Source organism: Cyprinodon variegatus, unplaced genomic scaffold, assembly GCF_000732505.1.
Source record: "Cyprinodon variegatus isolate N-32 unplaced genomic scaffold, C_variegatus-1.0 Scaffold471, whole genome shotgun sequence".
Taxonomy (NCBI): Eukaryota; Metazoa; Chordata; class Actinopteri; order Cyprinodontiformes; family Cyprinodontidae; genus Cyprinodon; species Cyprinodon variegatus.
This window is the reverse complement of record NW_015150924.1, coordinates 117,073-138,132: the sequence shown is the minus strand read 5'-3', so window position 1 is coordinate 138,132 and position 21,060 is coordinate 117,073. Positions and strand designations below refer to the sequence as shown.

Genomic DNA, 21,060 nt, shown 5'->3' with positions numbered 1-21,060 from the left:
CCAGTCATGATGTTCAGGAGGGGGTTAGTACTTTTTCATAAAGATGGATCTTTTTTTTAAATTAAGAAATGTTACAAAAAAGCTAAAACCCAGGTGAAGAGATGCAGTCTAGAAGGAATCATAATTTCCTCACAGTGAAATGAGCCCTGTACAGACTGCTGGGATGGAAGAAGCAATTACTCTGAAAGCAGCTTAAAAAACTGATTAAAATATGAATATAAACTTTTAGAACAAAGACCTTAAATCATTTTCTGATTTACTTCGGGATGAAAAGGTTAAATCTAACAAGTGTGAGAACACCATCTGAACCGTAGTGCTGGGGTTTTGTGACCGCTTTGGGACTGTTGTGTTTTACAAAATAAATGTGTGTAAACTTGGGCCGCAACTAACAATTATTTTGTAAATCGATTAATCTGTTAATAATTTATTGGATTAATAATTAGATAACCAAAGCTTCCTTAAAGAAGATTTTTTACTAAATTAAACCAGGTGAAAGCTAAACCTTTTTACTTGAGGAGCTCAGGATAGAGCATATTGAAAATTTTTTAAATGCAAAATGTTTTTTTTTTTATATATATATATATATATAATTACTGCTCTAAGTGGGTTGCTCTGACAGCTAAAAGCAAATTTTACAATCTAAAATCTAGTTAATGATTAATCCATTACTAAATTAATTGACTATTATTTAAATTGTTGATTAATCACAATGAATCTGATTAATTGTTTCAGCCCTAAAAAACAAAAAAAACATTGAGAATGTTGCATTTACATCCCAAGACATGAACCAGGAAGTTACAGCTTGGCTCTTCAGAAAGAAAAATGGCCCAAAGGCGGCTGTCTTAGTTCCCTGATCCTAGACCTCGAGACAAAATGCTTTGGGCAGAGATGAAAAGGTCAAAGTTTACCAACAAACCACAGTCTGTTAACATTAGTTTCGTTGGAAATGGAAGGCCTACTCTCCCAACAAACTAATGTCAAGCTTGCTGAAAAATACTCATAATGTTTGATCCAAGTTACACAGTTTAAAGACTCTTTTATTTAACACTATGAGGACCAGAATATAAAGAAAATCAAAGAAAAGCTCTTAACAAGCTGTGTACCCTGGACTGATGGGTGTTATTATGTATGAAAGGTAATATTTTCTCATATTGAAAAGTCACAACCATAGAATGGATCTGCTTGGTATACTTTCCTCTTATTTCAGCGCACCCACCCACAAAAAGGAAAGAAAAAAGTCACTTTAATGTTTTCAATTTTACTAGCGATATTAAGTGAAGGGTCAGATTTAATTTAGTTTTGGCCATTTTTTTTTTTTTTTACTTATGCCCATCCTGATGGAATATATATGTGATTGTGTTCAACTAATGACCTTAACTAACAAAGCGTTTTCTCTTTTTTTTCCTGCAGGGACATCATGATCACACATTTTGAACCGTCTATCTCATACGAGGGTCTTTATGGTGAGGTCAAGGACATGTGTTCAATGGACAATGACCAGCTCTTCACCATGAAATGGATCGATGAGGAAGGTGCGTTTGCTGTATTTATTTCTGCCTGGTCAGCTGTTGTTTTGTTATGTTATTTTTTTAATAAATTTTTTAGCAGCAGTTGGATTGCAGCAGCACATACTCTTAAATGTTAAAGTAAACCTATTAATAAAAAGTAGGATTACCTAAAGACACGCACATCCTTACTGCCGTGCTCATTCTGTTCTGGGATCAGAGGCGTTCAGCCCTTTACTCTGTTCTGTTAGTCAGGCTGCAGTGACGGTGTCACAGGAAAGATTGAGCCATCAGATCGTTCAGCCCAGCAGAAGGTCAGGCTGCCAAAACTCATTAGGCTCAGACCGACTCCCACTTGTAGCTTCCCACGTATAATCAGAAGAGTCATTAGGGTGTCAGTAATAAACAGAGCTTGGTGGTCCTCCCTAAGTGAACTGTAAAGAGCAGGCTGTTTTTCCTACTGCCTTATTCATTAAAAACCACTTTGATACTGCTGTGCTGAGGGGGTCCTAGTCACTGTCATGATGATCACAACTGTTTAAAAAAGATGGATAAAACTAATCATTAAAGCAACAAAGCAAAGAAATGCATGTTCATTCATTCAAAATAAAAACAAGAAACCATATTGATTTGTTACACACAGTGATAGGATATTGTAAATAAGAGAGTTGGTGTTTAAAAGTTTAGATTGTTGTTGTTTTTTTCTTGTTATCTGTGGATTAGCAAAACAATTACAGCGGGTAATTTTCTGGAGGCAAAGTTCTTTTTTTTGTTTTTTTAAGCAGTGAATCGAGCCCCAGTCCACACACTGTTATCCTCCTCCAAACTCTTTTACTGTGCTTCCACTAAAGGATATCTGAAGGTGACACTGGTCTCCATTTCTAGTGCACATTTCCCAAACACAGCTTTTCCTTTTACTTAAATTTCTGTTAATGTGCTTTCAATGCTGTGAACAGCCAGCTTTTTAAGGAGTCAGGTTTTAAGGGTGTCCACATCCTCATGCTGGACAGCTGTCAGCCTGGTTGTGTCTCTCATAATTCTGCAGGCCAAATCAGAACATCCTTTTAGTTTGTCTCATGTAAAGGTGCATTTACATCAAACCGGTTTGGAGCGTCAAAAAAGTGTCCAACGCCTCAACTGGCATGTTCAGCGGCTCTGTTGTTTTCTCTGCCTGTCCATAAAACGTTGTCTGTTCACCAGGATTGTGATCCTACTTCTCTTGTAGGTTGAAGGCAGTAACAGTACAAAACTTTTAAATTCGGTAACCAATTAAAATGCATCTTCAGCTCCAGGTTTGCTATTCATGACAAAATAAAAATTACCATAGCTCTTTTTTTTTTCTTTTCATTTTTTCTTTTTTGGAAGATTTTTCCAAAACAGCAGCGATTTTCTGTCTGTCTTCAGTCCTACACAGCTGATTTGCATCTCAAACATTCTGTGGGTGAGATGTAAAGCTCTGCTCTACACTCTCTCTTTAACCCCACTATAAGCAATTTTAATCACAGTTAAAGTATAATATGTAGCACGCACCTCTGTTATAAACTAGGTTTCCCAATCTGAGTGCTGAACTGAATACTTTTTTATTATTTACACACAAGAGCCTCTTAAATACAGTTGAATTCTGCTTTATAGAAGAAGGTTATGTTTTTAAATTTGATAAAAACTAGGAAACAAGTTATTACTGGATGTGTATTCTGTGTCATATCTCTTAAATTACTCCAAAAGGTCCTAGACGGCAATAAAAACCGAGCAGGATGAATGTCACATACTTGCAATTAGTCAAACATTAAGGTATATAAACATTTCTTCCAGTATGTGTCACAGCCTGTGTTCCTGTTACATTATCAGCGGTTTGTCATCAACCCTAAAAACAGAATCAGCGTCTGAATGTCTGAGCGGCTGTTCGGCTGTATTTACAAAGAAAAATGAAACTGAAACATCATTTACTGCTGCCTTACACAATTCCTTTATAGTATATGTCCTATCAGTTGTATGTAAATGTGTCATTTCAACTATAGCTGGATGACATGCTGATCATTCTGCTCTTTGGTCGAAGAGCAAGGTTCTAATTATGGTTTATTTATTTATTGTTTCCTACATTGATTGTATGATTGTTGGGGGGTTTGGGGAGAAGTGTCATGGCGGTGGTTACCCCTACAGCTCACTGTGCATCAGTCTGCTGTCATCTGATGTGTAGCGTAGGGGGTTGTTTACTTCCTCAACACCTGTAGTGTCTCCTAACGTTAGAAGAAGATGCTTTAGATGTGGAAGGCACTGCCAGAGTAGTAACAACTCATGCTCCTTTACCCGGTGAGCTGCACTTGCTGCCTTATATGCTTCATGAAGCCACTTAGGCTGCTGTGTTTGACAGCTGAAAATATAGTCGTGAGATGGAAAAAGCTTTAAAAAAAAAAAAGAAAAGTCCAACACAGAAACATTACAACCTTTGTAACCGTGAAGGCTACAGCTTTCTAATGAACAGACAGGATAACATTTTAAAATGTGTAGTTTTTTCTATGTCTTTAATACATGTAGTGAAAGTTGACCCAAAACATCCCTGAATGACTCTGTGTATAGCTATTTTATAAATCTATTTGGGGTTTTTGTTTTTTATTACTTAAAAACATACTGTATATCAGGCGACTCGGTTTAAAAGTTACAGAACTCAGCTCCTTCTTTAGTCGATAAAGTTTACAAAATGTATTGTCATAACCTTGGTGTTATCTTCTTTTTTTCTTTTTTTTTTATTGTGAAAAAGAAGTGTTTTGGATCTGGAGTTGCAGCTTTAATGTTCTTAAAAGGAAAATAAACTTTAACCTAAGTTAAAAACTGGGTCCTGAACCACTGTGAATAGTAGGCTCATATAACTGTGTTCTTTAAGAAAATGTTTCTTTTCCCAGTTAAACACGACCTTTAATAGATTATATTGTCTTTTAGACGGAGTCTTGAGTCGTGTGTTTGCATTATGATACGATGTCTCTTCTGCTATCAGGTGACCCCTGCACTGTCTCATCTCAGCTGGAATTGGAAGAAGCTCTTCGCCTCTATGAACTCAACAAAGACTCTGAGCTGACGATCCACAGTGAGTTTTACCCTTTTTATTCTCATTTATAATCAATTTAATTTACATATAAAAGAGAGCATTTGTCTTATTGAAGCTTAGAAGGCCAGACTTCATTGTTGTACTGATAAGAAATAAAAGCCTTTGAGAAACAAATAACATCATTTATTTTACATAAGAAAAGAGATATTTGTAGAAATTGTTGGGTGGATTAATTATTTTGTTTATTATTTAAGCTGTCTCTAGACATCCAGAAATGGCACCATTGTAGTATGTTAAAATTTGCTTTTCTATTAAAATTTCTCACTGATTCTTTAATCTTTAATGGATAGAGATGCTCTGATTGAAGATTAGAGCTGTGGCTAGTTATCAGCAGACTGTGCTGCCACAATCAAAATTTGAGGGGGAAAAAACAACAGAGTAAACATGGGTTGCATATTCCCATCCCATTTCCCATTTGTTTGAACTTAGGCTTTTTTTTTGTACTCCTTGAAACATGTTTCAATGGCAGGCTCGAAGCCTGAATGTCTGTGTTTAAATGTTTAGAAGGCTTTGGTCTCTGTATGACTTCATGCTGGTCTCTAATTGGCTTTCTCCTCATTACTCAGCCAATCAGATTAATCCAGGTTACCCGTAAGAGTCACATCCTTGGAAGCTTAGACATACAGATGCAAATGTAAACTGCTCTCTCTTTACTGGCTGATGTTGGCTCCTGATCAGTTTGCCAGCCTGGTCCTAATCGGAGTTGAGTGGAGACACACCAACCATTATTCCAAGTGATCTGTATGAATTGTAAACGACCAACATTTGCTTGTAGATCATTGTTCTGACAGTGTTGCGATTCATTTAAAGCTTTGTATTCAGAAGGTTGGATTTTAGATTTCATCTCTGTCCACATTTGGAATTTAAAACCAACCAATAATCCAGATTAGCTTTTTGAATGGACAGTGGCCACTGCTTGTAGTTTAGATGAGGATCTACTACTGGATGTTTAGCTGTTAATCACCATCTATTGTGAAAATCCAGTGGGTTGCTTGTAGTTTCCCTCTGACTTAAACTTATGTCTCTGCATGTGTGCACAAACAGCATCAAAACATTGGGTTAATGCTCCAGTGACCTGTGAAGAAATTACTTCCACTGCTGCTTGTCTGTAAGCCTTAAGCTACTTTAGTTGCTATGTATCAGCCCTAACAACATTGACAAGTGTTTTGCGGCTTCTTGGATCTGAAGTTTTGGGTTAACTCATGCTATTATGGGGTTAAGAGTTATACATGTGAAGCATTTGATTGGCATGTTGTCTGTGTTAAAGAAATCTGTTACCTGGGGGAAGAACAGCTTCTGGGGCTAAATGTGATGTTTTGATCAAATCAGAGGTGTCAGGTCAATAGTTCACTTGATGCCACGTCGATGGCGGTTCGGAGTCTTGTTGTAAGATCTGCCAGTGCCGCCTGGGGGCCACCAGGTCCGCTTGTTAGCAAGCTTGTTGGCTGCTGCCCACGCCTCCCCTTTGACTCACGCTGCTCGGGGTGGAGGTTACTGTGTTTTTCTCTTATAGTCTGCTGTAATATAGTTTGATTTCTCGTTATCCAGTAAGCAGCCTTTCTACATGATGCTTATAAGGTGTGAAGCCTTTTCAACAGAGTAAATGCAAATGCATCAGTCTAAGCACTTCTACGGAGCTCTTTTACATTGATCATTTATTCACTCATATTCAAACTAAAGCCAATGAATCTGACAGGAGAAAATGAAACTGACTGCATCATAAAGAGCTCGTATGTTTTCATTACCTGACCGATCAGCTGTGTTATTTAGTTTTCATTCTTTTTTTCCCTTCCAGTATTTCCGTGTGTTCCTGAAAAGCCCGGTATGCCTTGTCCAGGGGAAGACAGTGAGTAAACCTTCTGTCACTTTTAAACTTACTAAATGTTGATGCACTCTAAAATAAAGATTCTCAAGAAAAAAATGAGCAAAGGGGTTATATCCAGTTTAGGACTGCAGCTAACGATTATTCTGCAAATCGAATAATCAGTTTTTTTTAGATTAATCAATTCATAATTGGATAGGCAAAGGTTCCTTAAAGAAGGTTTTATACAGAATCAAACCAGGTGAACGAAAACCCTGCGTGGATAGAGCATATTGTGGATGGAGATTTATCTTAAATGCTAAATATTTAAAAAAAAAAATTCACAATTTTGGTATAATTACTGCTCTAAGTAGGCAGCACTGTCAGCTAAAGGCGTGCTTTAGAGTCTCTATACTCCAGTTAACGATTAATCGATTACTGAATTAGTTGACGATTATTTTGATAATCAATTAATTGTTTCAGCCCTAATTTAATTATTGATTTGAAGCATCTCTGAAAAATGTGTAATTGTGTAAATGATATTGCAGCATCCATCTGAATTGGAGATGCACCGATTAGTTTTATTAAAGCCTAATTGGCTTTTACACATATGAAGCAATAAGGATGCAAGAAAAAAAGAAAACGATAAAAGTATCAGTCAGCCGATGTATCAGTCTATTGCTAAAACCTTAACACCAAAAGTGCTTAAATGATTTATTTAAATGAGTCTGCACAACAATTTCCGGAGATTATATATATATATATATATAATCTCCCGAAATGTAAGGAATTTCACTTTCATCTGAATGGAGAACTTTTTTTATTTTGTACTTCTGTGTATATAAATATATGTTTATCTTATTTCAGCTATTATTTATTACAACACAACTTACATTTTTCTCATTGAAAATTAAATTACATTTGCTCATGGATTGTTTTGGTTTTTGAGTGATTTATCTGGCAGCTGACCAGACATATACTTGGTAAAGTGCTGTTTCACACGCTTTTCTAGACCTTCATGAGTCTTCCAGTCCCACGTAAATGCGAAGCATAACGTTTGTGTTCCTGAACTTTTGAAATGTTTAATTTCACCACATTTTAAATCTAGCTGAAGTCAGTTAAAAATCAGTAAAACATCTTAATTGGGGCTGATCTTTCATGTCCGTTTGTCCCAATGTGTAAAAATGGCAATAAAAAACGTATTTACCTTTTTCTGTGTCAGTATTTAGCTTCAGCACTGAGTTGTTTTTGTTTTTGTGAAATATCAAGTTAATAAAACTCAGTTATGTTTTGTACACACATGTATGGAAAAACAGCAGGAAAAATCTGGCACTAAAGTCTGGTAAAATAGTGACTGGATGAATATTTTAGTTGCTATCGCTCTGTTATTACAAACCAATGTTGCTAGCTCAAAAAAACATCCTACAAAGGTTATGGGTTAAATTAATGGTTTAAACTGGAAACTTTTTGTCATTCAGACCAGTTAGAATAGTAAACATTCATCCATTTACTGTGGTCTATCTTTCTTCTTAGAGTCGATATATCGCCGCGGTGCCCGACGTTGGAGGAAGCTCTACTACGCAAGTGGCCATGCCTTTCAGGCCAAACGCTTCAACAGGGTAAGACAAGATGGTGAAATTAGTGTATGGGTCTAATTTAGTTTTTGTTCTGCGCTGTTTGAGGTTGTCATGTAAGAGTTTCATTATATACACTTTGAGTAGAAACTTCTATCAGATGAAAATTACTGTTCTATAAAACGACCAGTTTTCTAAGACGATTGTTTGCTTCTGTTGACCTTCCCATGCAGCGAGCTCACTGTGCCATCTGTACAGACCGAATCTGGGGTCTGGGAAGGCAAGGTTACAAATGCATCAACTGCAAACTGCTGGTACATAAGAAGTGCCATAAACTGGTAACAGTGGAGTGCGGTCGACAGATGATTCAGGTGAGATCGCTCACAAGTGATATTTTCTACTTGGGTGATCTGAATTGGTTTTTCCTAACGAGAACTAATGGTTGAATTCATCCAGGAACCAATAATGCCCAGCACACCATCGAGTCATCTAGACCCAGCTGAACATCAAGGTAATGCACACTTTTCCTACATGGTTGATTTGCACATCTCAAACATCTCCACAACTTTTAGATCTTGTTGAAGTGAAACTCTGGCTCAGCATGTCAAACGCCAATAAGGACCACAAACATGACGCACTCTGTGAACGTCTGACCTACACACATCTCCACAGGCACAGCTCAGTTAGATTATTGTACAGCAGATGCCGCATTTCAATGATTTTTAAATCAAAAAGTTAGTCTTATATTTTACTTTTAAGTGTAAGTACACACAAACCTATGTGTTCAGACATTGATTTCTGAATATTAATTTATTGGACATAAGGACAATAAAATGCTGTTCAGTAAGGTTAGGTCCTTCTGGTCTATACTGCCACTGTTGTTGGCTCCAGTTTCCTGGAAACAGAGGTTTACTAACTTTACAAGCAGGTTAAGAAACAAAACCTTCTTGCTAAAGAAGCTGAAAGTTGAGGTAAAATTGGGTGAAAACAAATGTTTAAAAATATTTAACAAGGTTGCGAAGCACAGGCCGTTCAAAGGTTTCAAGGGCGATTCAGGGCGTGGATGGCATCATGAGTGAGTTCTTTAGGGCGATAAAAGGGAATTCGTTTGCAAATCTGGCTTTGTGTTCTGTCACTTTTGAGATAAATTCAGAATCATTTCAGTTGGACTTAGTAGGGAGAAGGACTGTACCTCTGCTCAGGAAACCTAAGTAATCTTTTTGGACAAGAGTACATTTTACACTTCATTTAGAAGTCACTTTAGTCCCAATTTCTTTTCATTTGTTTTATCAAGTCCAAAGTCATTGCCGATGAAACCAGGAAATTCTAAAGCACTTCATGCTTCCCTTTGCTGATAAGTTTTATAGAGATGTTGATGTAATTTTCCAGCAGGACTTGGCTCCTGTCCACATTGCCAAAAGTAATAATACCCTCTTTAGTAACAACGGTTGCTGTTTCTGACTTTTCAGCAAACTGCTTTGCCTTAAACTTCACAGAGAATCAATTGGACACTAAGTATCAGTATTTGAGCAACCTGGTCTGTCTTGACATCTAACTGATTGCCCCCATGCCGTGCCACACTGTTCCAGAAATTTAGGCAAAACGAGCAAGTATTTAGAGGCTGTGCTTCAGAGTGGCTTGACTTACTTTGAAAGACCTTCTGTAATACTACCTTCAGACTGCACGCAGCAGAAGCAATGAAAATGCGCGTGCCGTTTCATTTTTGATGCTTGTACCAGTCAGTCTGACGCGCGGCTTAAACATCTTTGCTGCTCTAGCTGCATGGTCGAAAAGTGGGTTTGATACATGTTGGGCGGAGCTACCCTACCTTTCTTTGCCTGTAACAATGGCGGATGAAATGGAAAGAGTCGCTTGGCTTGTTTTGATGAATAATGATTTATAAGTGAGAAAGTCCACCTTAAAACTTTATCAGTGCAGTCACTTCTTCCAGATTACGATATTATTTCGCTGTCGGAGCCGTTCAGACCCCCGTACAACGGCGGAGCTCTGTCACTGGGAATCCCGTTCACCAGCAGCCTCTGGTTTTTGCCAGCAGGTTTCGACATTCTAAGATGATTTGGCCATTAATCAACTGTGAGCAGCAAAAGTTAAATTTTTCCAACTCCAGCAGTGGCTGCTTCTGAAGCCCTTCAGATGCTCAGAAGCTCATTAGGCGCTGCTTCCGCTGCGCCGCCGTGCTGCTCAAAACGCGCTGCAGGACCTTTTTCTGCATCTTGATACGTGACAACCATTGACTTTTCATGTAAACTTGCAGCCTGCGGTCTGAATGTAGCATAATGATGAATTTAGAGTTGCACAGATTACAGGTTTCTGGACGTTTTCCTATTTCCGATCTTTAAAAAGCCTGGCACGTTGATTGCAATTTCGACCGATGCATATTTGTTTTTAAACCTACACAGTCAGTTGCTATAAGATCACAAAACACAGGATATTTTAATCTTATCTTACTGAAAATCATTGCCTGTGAAATAATTAAAAACCTCCGAAATAACTGCTTTATATATAAATTAAAGTTTAAGGCATTGACAGTGGGTAGATTTCAGACCTTTTAAGGAAGACTAGATATACTGAAAATATTGGTTTCTCATCCAAGTATTGGCCAATCACGCATCTCCAAAATTAAGAACATGGAAGCTGATAGATGGGCTGCCTGATAAATCGGTGAACCCCTAAATAGAAACATTCTTTTACTATGAAATTTGCCAAGAAACACTTTTTTTTCACTTGCAGTAAACCTATATTTCAAGTACATGACTATTTATAGTTATTCTATAGAGCATTCATTTTTTAATGAATTATTCATTCTAATTTCAATTGAACCCATACAACCTTGAGACCCAGTTTGTGAATTGACCTTGGTTGAGTATTTAGAGGATTTAGATAAACTCATGAGGCTCAGACTAATTTAGAATCCTAAATAAATTCAAAAAGATAGGCTACGTCATGGTATTTGTTAAATTATAAATGTCTTTCATGCGTTCCTATGACAACCTGGAAGGAGACTGTTTTTAATTCTAAGCTAAAAATAATCAAACCTTTTATTGTGAATAGAAGATTTTAAGTAATCAACCTCACATGAATAAACTGGTATGTCTTTGACTTTATTAAATAAAGGTGACATTCCTTTATTACAATTATAATACAAAGACTTAAAATTGAATCGTTAACATAATCAGATTTTTTTCACCTAAACATTTGGACTACATTACCAACAACTGCTGCGTGGACTATAATCTGAGGTTTATGTGTAGATATAAGCCCAGCCAGGTTGGTGAGATGTTGACTGAAATGAGCCAGTTTGAAGCAGTAGTTAGTGATTATAGAGAACCAGCCTCTGCTGTGGATGCCAGCAAAGCACCTCGGTGTGTTGTGCAGATTTAAAAAAAATTGAATATTTCCCAAACAGAGCAGCCTTCTATCTTTTTCTTTTACCAAAAAAAAACATTTCTTTTTGCCAAGTGAGAAATTACCCAGGCATTGCAGTGAGCTGTGAACAAAAGGTGTGACTGTCTCTCACCTATTTTGTTTCCTTCTCTACTCGTTTCCCCTCCCCTCCTACCTCCTCCTCTCCTTATGTCTGTCTGTCACTCTGTCTGCCACTTTTCTACTTGTTTTCCTCACTTTCCTTCCTTATCAGGCCCTCAGACGAAAGACTCCATTCGAAGCTTGAGTTACGATGGAGAGGAGAAAGAGGTGAGAGTGAAATCTGTTGATTGTCACACACATCACAACTTGTCATTTATTCAGATGTTTTAAAAATCTTCAGCAACCCCAATGATTAGTGCGTGAAGAGGAAACAAAATAATCCATAATAAGGGTGGTAGTCTCCTTGTGAACGTTGTACGTATTGTTTACCCACTGTGCCTCTGTGATAGGCTGTGCAGACGTAGGCCCCCTCGCACCGCTCCAGTATTGATTTCCATTGGTGGAGCTAATTAAGTAACCTTTTATCACAGCTCCCAACAACAGCAGCTGATTAATGGCTCTGGATGGAGTTAGAGGTTACTCTAGTTTGGATGAACCTGTGGGGCTGAGGCTGGGGAGGAATAAATACAATTCTACGAAATTCAGTAGATTAGGAGGAGACACTGTAGATAGTTTTCATGTAAAGGAAGGTTAAATCATTTTACTGCTGAGAGGATTTAGAGGGAAGGTGAAATAGACGGGTGAGGAAAAGATGAAGTGGGAGCCATGTTTACAGAGAAATATGACTGTAATACAAGGGCCTAACCTAATGCAAGCTGCATGGTGGTTTTTAATAGACACATGGAAATCATTAGAAAGATTTATTCTCTAAAAGTTGCAGTGGGAGCTGCTGCAATCTCATTTGCAAAGTTACCCAAAGGAAATCATCTTCCTGTCCAAACCAAATCATCAGCGCTGTCAATACTTCACAGATGAAATTAGATTGAGAAAGGTAGATGGATGGAAATGATTCATATCAGATTGTCTCCGTTGACTTTGTAATCATCATATTAGGTTGTTTACTGTTTTGATGATGTGATTTGCCATCCTGCTTGTTGCTTTTTTTCTTTTTCCCTCACTTTCCCGTCTCTGCTACCTGCCTCCCCTCCAGGCGCGCAGCAGTAGAGACACGGGGAAGTCTCCCACCAGCCTGGGCCTGGCAGACTTTGATCTGCTGCGGGTGATCGGCAGAGGCAGCTACGCCAAGGTGCTGTTGGTGCAGCTGAAGAAGACAGAGCGCATCTACGCCATGAAGGTCGTCAAGAAGGAGCTTGTCAATGATGACGAGGTATTTGATCCTGGAAGGGCTTTTTTAATGTTTATAGTAATAAAAGGATACCAAGAACAAAACAGGCTTTTCTTTCTTTCTTTTCTTACTGGAAAATGTTTCCAGTAACTCCACCTTTCTTTACAGACTTATAATAACAGTCAGATTCTTGGACGTTCTACATCTAAGATATTTCTAATGACAGTTGTATTTATGACGAGGAAGTCAGCTCCGCTGTTAACTATCGCCAAAGTTTCAGACAGTTAATTATCACCTGCTGCACACTGCTCTTATTGCATCTACCTGTAGAGTCCAGAAATGACTTAGATAGAACCAGTCAGACAACATGAAGTTGGAGAAATTATTTTAAAAATGAACAGATCATGCCAAAATATAAAGAAATTTTAACAACACTGAAAGCTGTCGGCTTGAAAGATTAACAAAGCCACCGACTAAAGTACATTAATTCAAAAGCACACCAACAACTCTTTGAAGAGCTCACAATAGAACCCAGAACATCACAAAACTACAGGTTTCAGTTTAATTTGCTAAAAATAATGTAAAAATGGTGACTGGCAAAACGGGTATGAAGCCATGTAATTTTTGCAAGAACATTCTGCAATGATTCTGCATCAATCAATTTATGACCTTTGAACTGAAGCATACTTGGTTTATCTTCATGAAAACCCTTTCTAAAGCTGTTCCTTCCTCCCCAGTGTTTCCGCAGATCCTAAAATTGATGAAAATCTGTGAATTTGTGAAAATAAATAAGTTCAAGGCCCTGGAAATTTGGAAATTATTATAAATGACAGCCATTCTTGAAAGTCTTAAATAGTTTTCAGTGGATGTAGACTGCTGTCAATTTCTAATGTTTTAAACTGTTCAGCTCTGTATTTTTTATTTATTTTATTTTTTTTACCGGTTAAATACTCAGGTTCTTTATTTTTTGTTTTTTAACTGTGGACTACAACATTGGAGAGACCAAAAACACCAAGTGTTCTCCTGTTCTGGAGCAGCTTGGTCAGGTTTCTTCCACTATGTTGTTAAATGGGACACAAAAAAAAGGATGTTACACCTTTAATTTTACCGCTATATTTTTTGCTGAAACTACTTCATATAAGCCAGGTGAAATTGTCAAAGCGGTTATTTGTTTAGGTAATGAAAATGTGTAGATTTGACTAATCTTTCCAATCCAATGTTATTTATATATAGCATTTTATCGCAAAAATACAGACACCGTTAAACACAAAAACACCATTAAATGCACTAAGATAAAAGAAAATATATAAAAGCAAATAATACAAAATTGAATGTCAATACAAAATAAAAGAGAAGCATAAAATCAACCAAAACCAATTCCCTTTTGAGTATTAAACTCCAGAGAGAAAAGATGAGAGTTTAAAACATTTTTTAAAATAGTCAAGTCAGAGTGGGATGCTGCTATGGTGTGTAAATAAAAATATGAATATAATAGATACACATATAGGCTTTGCATATTATGGCTATGAATGTAGGTGATGAATATTATGGACACTAATGTAGCATATATAATTTATTTTCTTCCCTTAGATATTCAGGTGTCCAGGTTAAAAGTCACTCGGTATGATTAACTAATTGAAAAAATGTTTTGCATTGCGTGATGAACATCTGTCTTCTGTCTCTGAACATTCATCTTCTCATCCTGTCTGAAACACTTCTTCAACTTGACAGACCTTTTGAAAGCCATCAGTCTCTCTAAGAAGGTGTAGATAAACCATCATGTCATCAGAAATTGATCCATCGACACATGTAGCAGCGCAGCCAGCAGCATCACGGGTGGTTAGATTTGATTAGATGCACTTAGCATGATTGACAAATTGACAAACAGCCTCTCGATCAATGTTGAAGTGTTCAGCTGTCCCTGCCCTGTCAGCTTGGGCAACATCCGTGTTCAGATGTATTATCTTCCAAACATCGATGGAGTCGTCCTGCCGCTTCTCTTAGCTCAGCCCTTTTTTTTTTTGTCCTGCAGCTGGCCACCTTCCATACAACCAAACCCTGAGCTTTGTAGAAGGGCAATCTGCTTATTCAGCTGTTATTAGCTCAGGGATACTATGTTGCAATGATCTCTGATTGACATTTGGCTGCGTCTTTGTGTGTTTCTCCTCCAGGACATTGATTGGGTCCAAACAGAAAAGCACGTCTTTGAACAGGCCTCTAATCATCCATTCCTGGTGGGCCTCCACTCCTGTTTCCAGACAGACAGCAGGTGAGATTCCTTCTGTCATCTGAGGGTCATCAGTGACCCTTGTTACCGCCTGCTTTATTTCAGAAAAATGCTTGCCTTTATTTTACCCCCGAATCTAACAATGCAATGTTCATTGCCTGTTGTTCTTGGGAAGGCTTTGTGATTAATCAATAAAAATGATTAATCTTCTTTGTTTTTTTCTTTATGAAGATATAATTTTAGGAAAATCTGCATTTTTTTTATTTTTTTTTAAAGTAATCCACTCCTTAGGCTTCTGTAGCTCATAGCGACATTATTTGTCACCTTTTCTCCTCAGATGTGTAACTATAACTAATAAACTTACCTCCTGGCTCTGTATGAAACCAATAGCTGCAAAAAGAAATGTTTTGTTATATTTTTGTTTGTAGTTAAACATGATAGTTTCACTAGAACGTTTAACAGCGTTAATTTTATTGCCTTTTAATTTAAGGTCACTTCCTAGAGGGGATGATGATTAAAGACAATGTTTGTTTTTGGAAGTATTGTATGCCAGTTGTCATTTTTGTGAGGAGAAAAAATGTATTCTTCAGATTTGGTAGAAAAAAAATCAGATATCTAATTTCTAAGTCGTGTCGTCTAGCCTTAGAAATCCCTTTTTCTGCTGATTCCCACTATTGATGCACAAAGCACCCATGTGGAAAAAGGTCCCCTGGCCAAAACGTATAATTTAGTGGTAAAACATGCTCTGCTTTACCTTAAACACACCATCAGATACGGTAGTGACAGTCTTATGCTTAGGGGACGGGGAAGCTAAGTAGCTGGATCGAGGTAAATATGGAATAATCTGCAAGAATACCTGTTAGAAGAGGTGAAAGTCTTCAAACAAGAGCTGAGGTTCAGTTTCTAGCTGAACAATGAACTGATGGATAAATCCTGGTCAGCTCTACTGCCCACTATTGTCTGCTGAATTCTTTGTTGACATTCAACGGCTACATAGTTGTTTGTGTTAGAAATGTATCTATATGGTGCCAATCATCGGGCATCATATTTTCTCAGTCAGAGGGTGGAGCCAAACGTAAGCAGAATAAAAGTATGCATGATCCATACTCAAAGTTACCATATCTGTATCTTAGCGAATGTTAAAAAGTTGAATTCTAGCTAGACAAAGATGCTCTCTATCCTCTTCAGTGAAGGGAAACACCTTTAAACCTCCACGTCTTCTTAAAGATTTGTAGCTGTAACAACAGCTTTGAAATCCATGCATCTTTTTTTTTTCTTCCACTAAGTTTGTCACCACTTTATTGATCTGTTACATAAAACACAGGCCAGATCAACTAGATTTTAACTTCAATTATTCATTTGAAAAATTAACAAGTGAGAGGGTTATTCTTTGTAACTTCAAGTGGAGCTCCAGGTATCATGGTTTAAAGTATATGATATCAATTGTTTATTTTTAGTTGTGTATGGTGTGAAAGTTGTGACCCTGTCAGACACAACAAAACCTTTCTAAAGTTTTAAACAGTCATATAGGGAAAATATTCTGTCATTTCAAAATTTACCCAGATAACTAAATGATATTGAATGCTACTAAATGAGTGGTAGCGATATTACTGTCCCTATATAACAAGCTACTTGAGGTCACACTTCAGACTGTGGGAGATTCCCATCATAAAATCATATTTAGAACTACCACCCACTGTTTAACCCCCCAAAACAGAACAAACTGTTCTGTTTTTATCTATACATCCAGCAGACAATGAATAAACATTTTAACACAAACAAAATGTTTTTTCTTTTTTCCCCTCAGACTGTTCTTTGTTATTGAATATGTAAATGGGGGTGACCTGATGTTCCACATGCAGAGACAAAGAAAACTCCCAGAAGAACATGCCAGGTAAACATTGCAATGATTTTGTTTTTATAAGCACAAAGACACATTGAAGTTGATGATTTGTGATCTTTCTGTTGCTTCAGATTCTACTCAGCAGAGATCAGTCTGGCGCTGAACTACCTCCACGAGCGGGGAATCATCTACAGAGACCTGAAGCTTGACAACGTGCTGCTGGACTCTGAGGGACACATCAAACTCACAGACTACGGCATGTGCAAGGTGTGGTTTCCTTGTCAACAAGTGAACTAATGGAGCCGCACTTTGGATAAAAGCAAGCTGCAGAACTCCAGAGGTGTTGGTTTACTTATTTCACATCAACAATCTTTTCTGTTTTTGCAGGAGGGTTTGAGACCAGGCGATACAACAAGCACTTTCTGTGGTACCCCTAATTACATCGCTCCTGAAATACTCAGAGGAGAGGATTATGGTAAGAATTACAAGAGGAAGGCACTTACTAGAAACGCTATCCGATGATTGCCCATGAAAAGTTACCGTGGAGTTATGATGAGATCTGTGAAATGATGCTTTCAGTTATAATGGTGGCTGCTGAAATTGAGCTGGAAATGTATGTGTGCTGTGTGAAATGTTACAAGGAAAAACAAGATGAGAGCAGATTAAACAAATGTGGCGTCATTTAGGGGGAAAAACAAACCCTGAAAAGAGCTGTTAAACTAGATAAATTCAAACTATAACAATTTTATCGGGAAACTTTTAAATTTCTACTTGAACTTTAGAAGATATCCGGCGAAAGACTTATGAGTCAAATCTAACTCATTACATTTACAGCAGAAACTGCATGTAGTTTCAGCTGCTCCGTTAAATGTCACTTTGCTCCTCTGAAATCCACAGCTATAATTATCAGCACATTAAACAATAACTTTAAAATAGGAAAAGCTCCCTGGCAACCAAAAGGGTATCATAGCGACAAGTCTCTTGGTGTTAAAAAAAAAAAAAGGGTGGGGAGGGGTGGGGTGCTTAAAAAGCCCTGATTTACCTCACGTATCTTTCATGACAGAGAAACCATTAATAAAAGTAAGGATCCCTTTTAGTTTTCACTGCATTGTCTCTTATTACTGTTTACCAGAAAGATCAACTTGTTAACAAACATGTTTCGACACTAAGCTGAACCTCAGTGGCCGACTAGAATAAGCTTTAAAGAAATTGCAGCAATTTAACTAAATGGCATTTTGTTTGAACATGGCAGTTCTGCATCATCTAAGGCATCACTAACCGGTATTATTTGTTTTAACAAAGGAGGAATTACCCAAAACCAACTGACTCTTAAAAAAAAAGTCTAAAAATTTCCATCTATTTCACTGTTCAGTGCTCCAGGAGCTGTCTATGAATCTCTGTTGGTAAAACACAAAATTTGGAACATTTGTGTGTACATTAAGATAAAGAATGATTATTTATATATTATTGCAACATCAAGTGACAAATTTGAAAATGTATTTTTTGGCTTTTATTAAGACGAGATGAAAAATGGAAAAGTTCTGCACAGATGTTGGCAACATCATTTTTTTTTTGGCCCTTTGCATGCATATGTTCATCCTGTTAAATGGAGTCTCACATCAGTAGATGCTAAAGGTCACAGCCAGAGCTGGAAAAATCATAACAGTAGATGAGAAAGATAAACCAGGTCAAATATACAGAATTACACATAGATTAGGTAGAGTGTTTTAGCTATTTGTTATTTTCACATGTTTAAACATAGTTAAGCCCAAAAAAGCAAAAGACATGCATGCCAGAGCCCTACAGCATTCAGACCAGAAATGCACTGAAATGAAAATTCTTGGCAAAAACCGAGAGGCAAAAAATTGCGAAACCAAGGCTGAAAACCAAAACATCAAATGTTATGTGAAATATTAAAACCATAGCATTTTTCTCTACGATGTGTACTAATATATGTGTACAATATATATAAATTATTCAATGGCAAAAGTACCTAAAACCCAGAGGGTCAGTTAGTGACAGATGCGGTAATCATGAACTGTATTGTTTATAGAATAATTTATTGAATGCACTCCTGTTCTGCTGGTTGAATCTCTAACGGGCGGCGTGTTTCTTTCAGGGTTCAGCGTAGACTGGTGGGCGCTGGGCGTGCTGATGTTCGAGATGATGGCTGGCCGCTCGCCGTTCGACATCGTCGGCAGCTCTGACAACCCGGACCAAAACACAGAAGACTACCTCTTTCAAGGTATAACTCACAGAAAGTTGCACAACTAAGATTAATTATTGGAGGAAAGAGGAAAAAAAACTACAGCGCTGAAGAATCCAACACCTTTTTATTCACACCTTTCTAACGGCTTCTCTTGGTGCCAGCCACATGCCATCTGTTGATGGAATAATGTGTGAAAGTATGTGTTTTCCCTTTATTTCATCATTAAATATGCTCTCAGAATGTGTGTGTGTTCTTAGAATAGCTGGTGAGATGTTGGAGCTGCAGCCGGATGTATAATTCAAGACATGTTATTACAACATGGATGACAGGAGCGGCAGTAAGAGCAGCCTGTTCAGCCCTGGGAGTCCGAGCTGCAGCAGTGTCAATAACCTGCCATGTCAGTTAGAGGAATGTGTGTCAGTCTTAACATCTTTTCTTTCTTCATCTTGTTTTTTTTTTTTTCTCCACAGTCATATTGGAAAAACAGATCCGAATACCGCGCTCGTTGTCAGTCAAAGCTGCCAGCGTTCTCAAAGGATTTCTCAACAAGGTATGAAGAGATTAAACAGGCTAGAATCAGAGTCTGCCCCTGCTGGGCTTTGCAATATTCTACATCTGTTAGCCTGGTTCCTCTTCCCCCGTCTTCTATCTCTTTCTCCATCCACCTCCCTCACACACTTTGATGTTACCATACATATTTGATGCGCACATTGAGGAGTGATGTTTGGGAGCCGTCCATTTTAATAGCAACATTTAAACTAAGTTCAGCAAAAACAATATAGGAAATGTATCATTTAGATTTTCTTTTAGAGTAAAATTGTAGCCGTTTCTCTTGCTGCCAGTGTTTGACAACGTATGGGGGAGGGGTATTGATGAACCATAATAATTGATATACTGAAAAGTGGTCACTCAATAGGCTTCTCAGTTTGGCATCATATTAAAAAAAAAGACATTTTGAATAGTTTAAACATTTGCAATACAGATGCAGGTTCCTGTTCAAAGGTCATTGTGGCCCTGAGGTCTTGTTTTAGTGGAATATTCCCCAGAAACCTTCATAAGGTGTTGGCTAGGATTCATCCTGAGGCTTTAGGCTCCCATCTAACCCCTACTGGGACACTTAGGCTCCTCTATGGAATCCAAGCTTTCCTTGACAGCAGTTTGCTCTGGGAGAACCTACCAGGATCATAGTAGTAAACAAATCCCTGCGCAGTGTTAAAAAGACAGTGTAAGATATTTTTTCAAGATATTTTTTTCTTTTATGGGTCAGCTGGCTATCCTCTCTGTAGTAGATTGCTCTCTTTGTGTTTTCCTTTGGTATGAATTCAGATTAGTTGGTCCCTGCGGCTGAAGCTAACAGCTAGTCTGTGAGGGGATGAAACCACAGCCGATGGCAGCAGAGTTGGCTCACCTTTGCTGTTGGAGAGGCTGTTCAACTGTCGTTTCTGGTGTTTGTATTTGTCATACTTGTTACCAGCAGTGTTACTAATATTTCTTTCATAAACTCTGTGGAGCCCACAAGTGACAGACATGACAATGCCTCTCTTACTTCGTGGTATTGATGGCTCATTATGAGAGGTCAAACATTATATATTAATAAGTCCAACATCTAAAAATAAAAACTAAAAAGGTTGTTTTTATTACAAGATGTGTTCAGCTCAGTCACCCAACGGGGAAAGAAAATGAGATTATGACTCACTTTAAGGGAAACTCTTTAAAAATACATTTGTATAAACTAATGGGTAGAAATTTTATAAGTAGGTTTCAGATTCCTTTAAAGTTTTTGGTTTAGGGGCCTTCTTCTATTCCACTCTCCTCAAATCCTCTCCCCCATCACACTCTCCTCATTCTGGGTGAACATGTTGTTTCACTCTCCTGCTGTCATCTCCCACTGTCTCTCACCCTCCTCTCGCCTTCACTCCCACAGGATCCCAAGGATCGTCTGGGCTGCCACCCTCAGACAGGCTTTGCAGACATCAGCGGCCATCCGTTCTTCCGAAACGTCGACTGGGACCTTGTGAGTGAATCTGGTTGCCATTACAGTTTTGTTGTCTGTCTTTCCACATTTT

At 37.8% G+C, this 21,060-nt stretch overlaps 1 protein-coding gene across 1 annotated transcript in view; it reads left to right on the top strand.

Annotated features, from left to right (window-relative positions):
- prkci (protein kinase C, iota) overlaps positions 1-21,060 on the top strand; it is a 36,809-nt gene that overhangs the window by 11,533 nt on the left and 4,216 nt on the right. Inside the window, exons 2-16 of the mRNA XM_015389750.1 lie at positions 1,411-1,532; positions 4,498-4,587; positions 6,404-6,454; positions 7,943-8,028; positions 8,217-8,354; positions 8,440-8,494; positions 11,642-11,697; positions 12,581-12,757; positions 14,887-14,984; positions 16,750-16,836; positions 16,917-17,052; positions 17,173-17,260; positions 18,905-19,030; positions 19,465-19,544; positions 20,919-21,008. Of these exons, the coding sequence (XP_015245236.1) occupies positions 1,411-1,532; positions 4,498-4,587; positions 6,404-6,454; positions 7,943-8,028; positions 8,217-8,354; positions 8,440-8,494; positions 11,642-11,697; positions 12,581-12,757; positions 14,887-14,984; positions 16,750-16,836; positions 16,917-17,052; positions 17,173-17,260; positions 18,905-19,030; positions 19,465-19,544; positions 20,919-21,008 (1,480 nt within the window). The remainder of the gene's footprint in view (positions 1-1,410; positions 1,533-4,497; positions 4,588-6,403; positions 6,455-7,942; positions 8,029-8,216; positions 8,355-8,439; positions 8,495-11,641; positions 11,698-12,580; positions 12,758-14,886; positions 14,985-16,749; positions 16,837-16,916; positions 17,053-17,172; positions 17,261-18,904; positions 19,031-19,464; positions 19,545-20,918; positions 21,009-21,060) is intronic.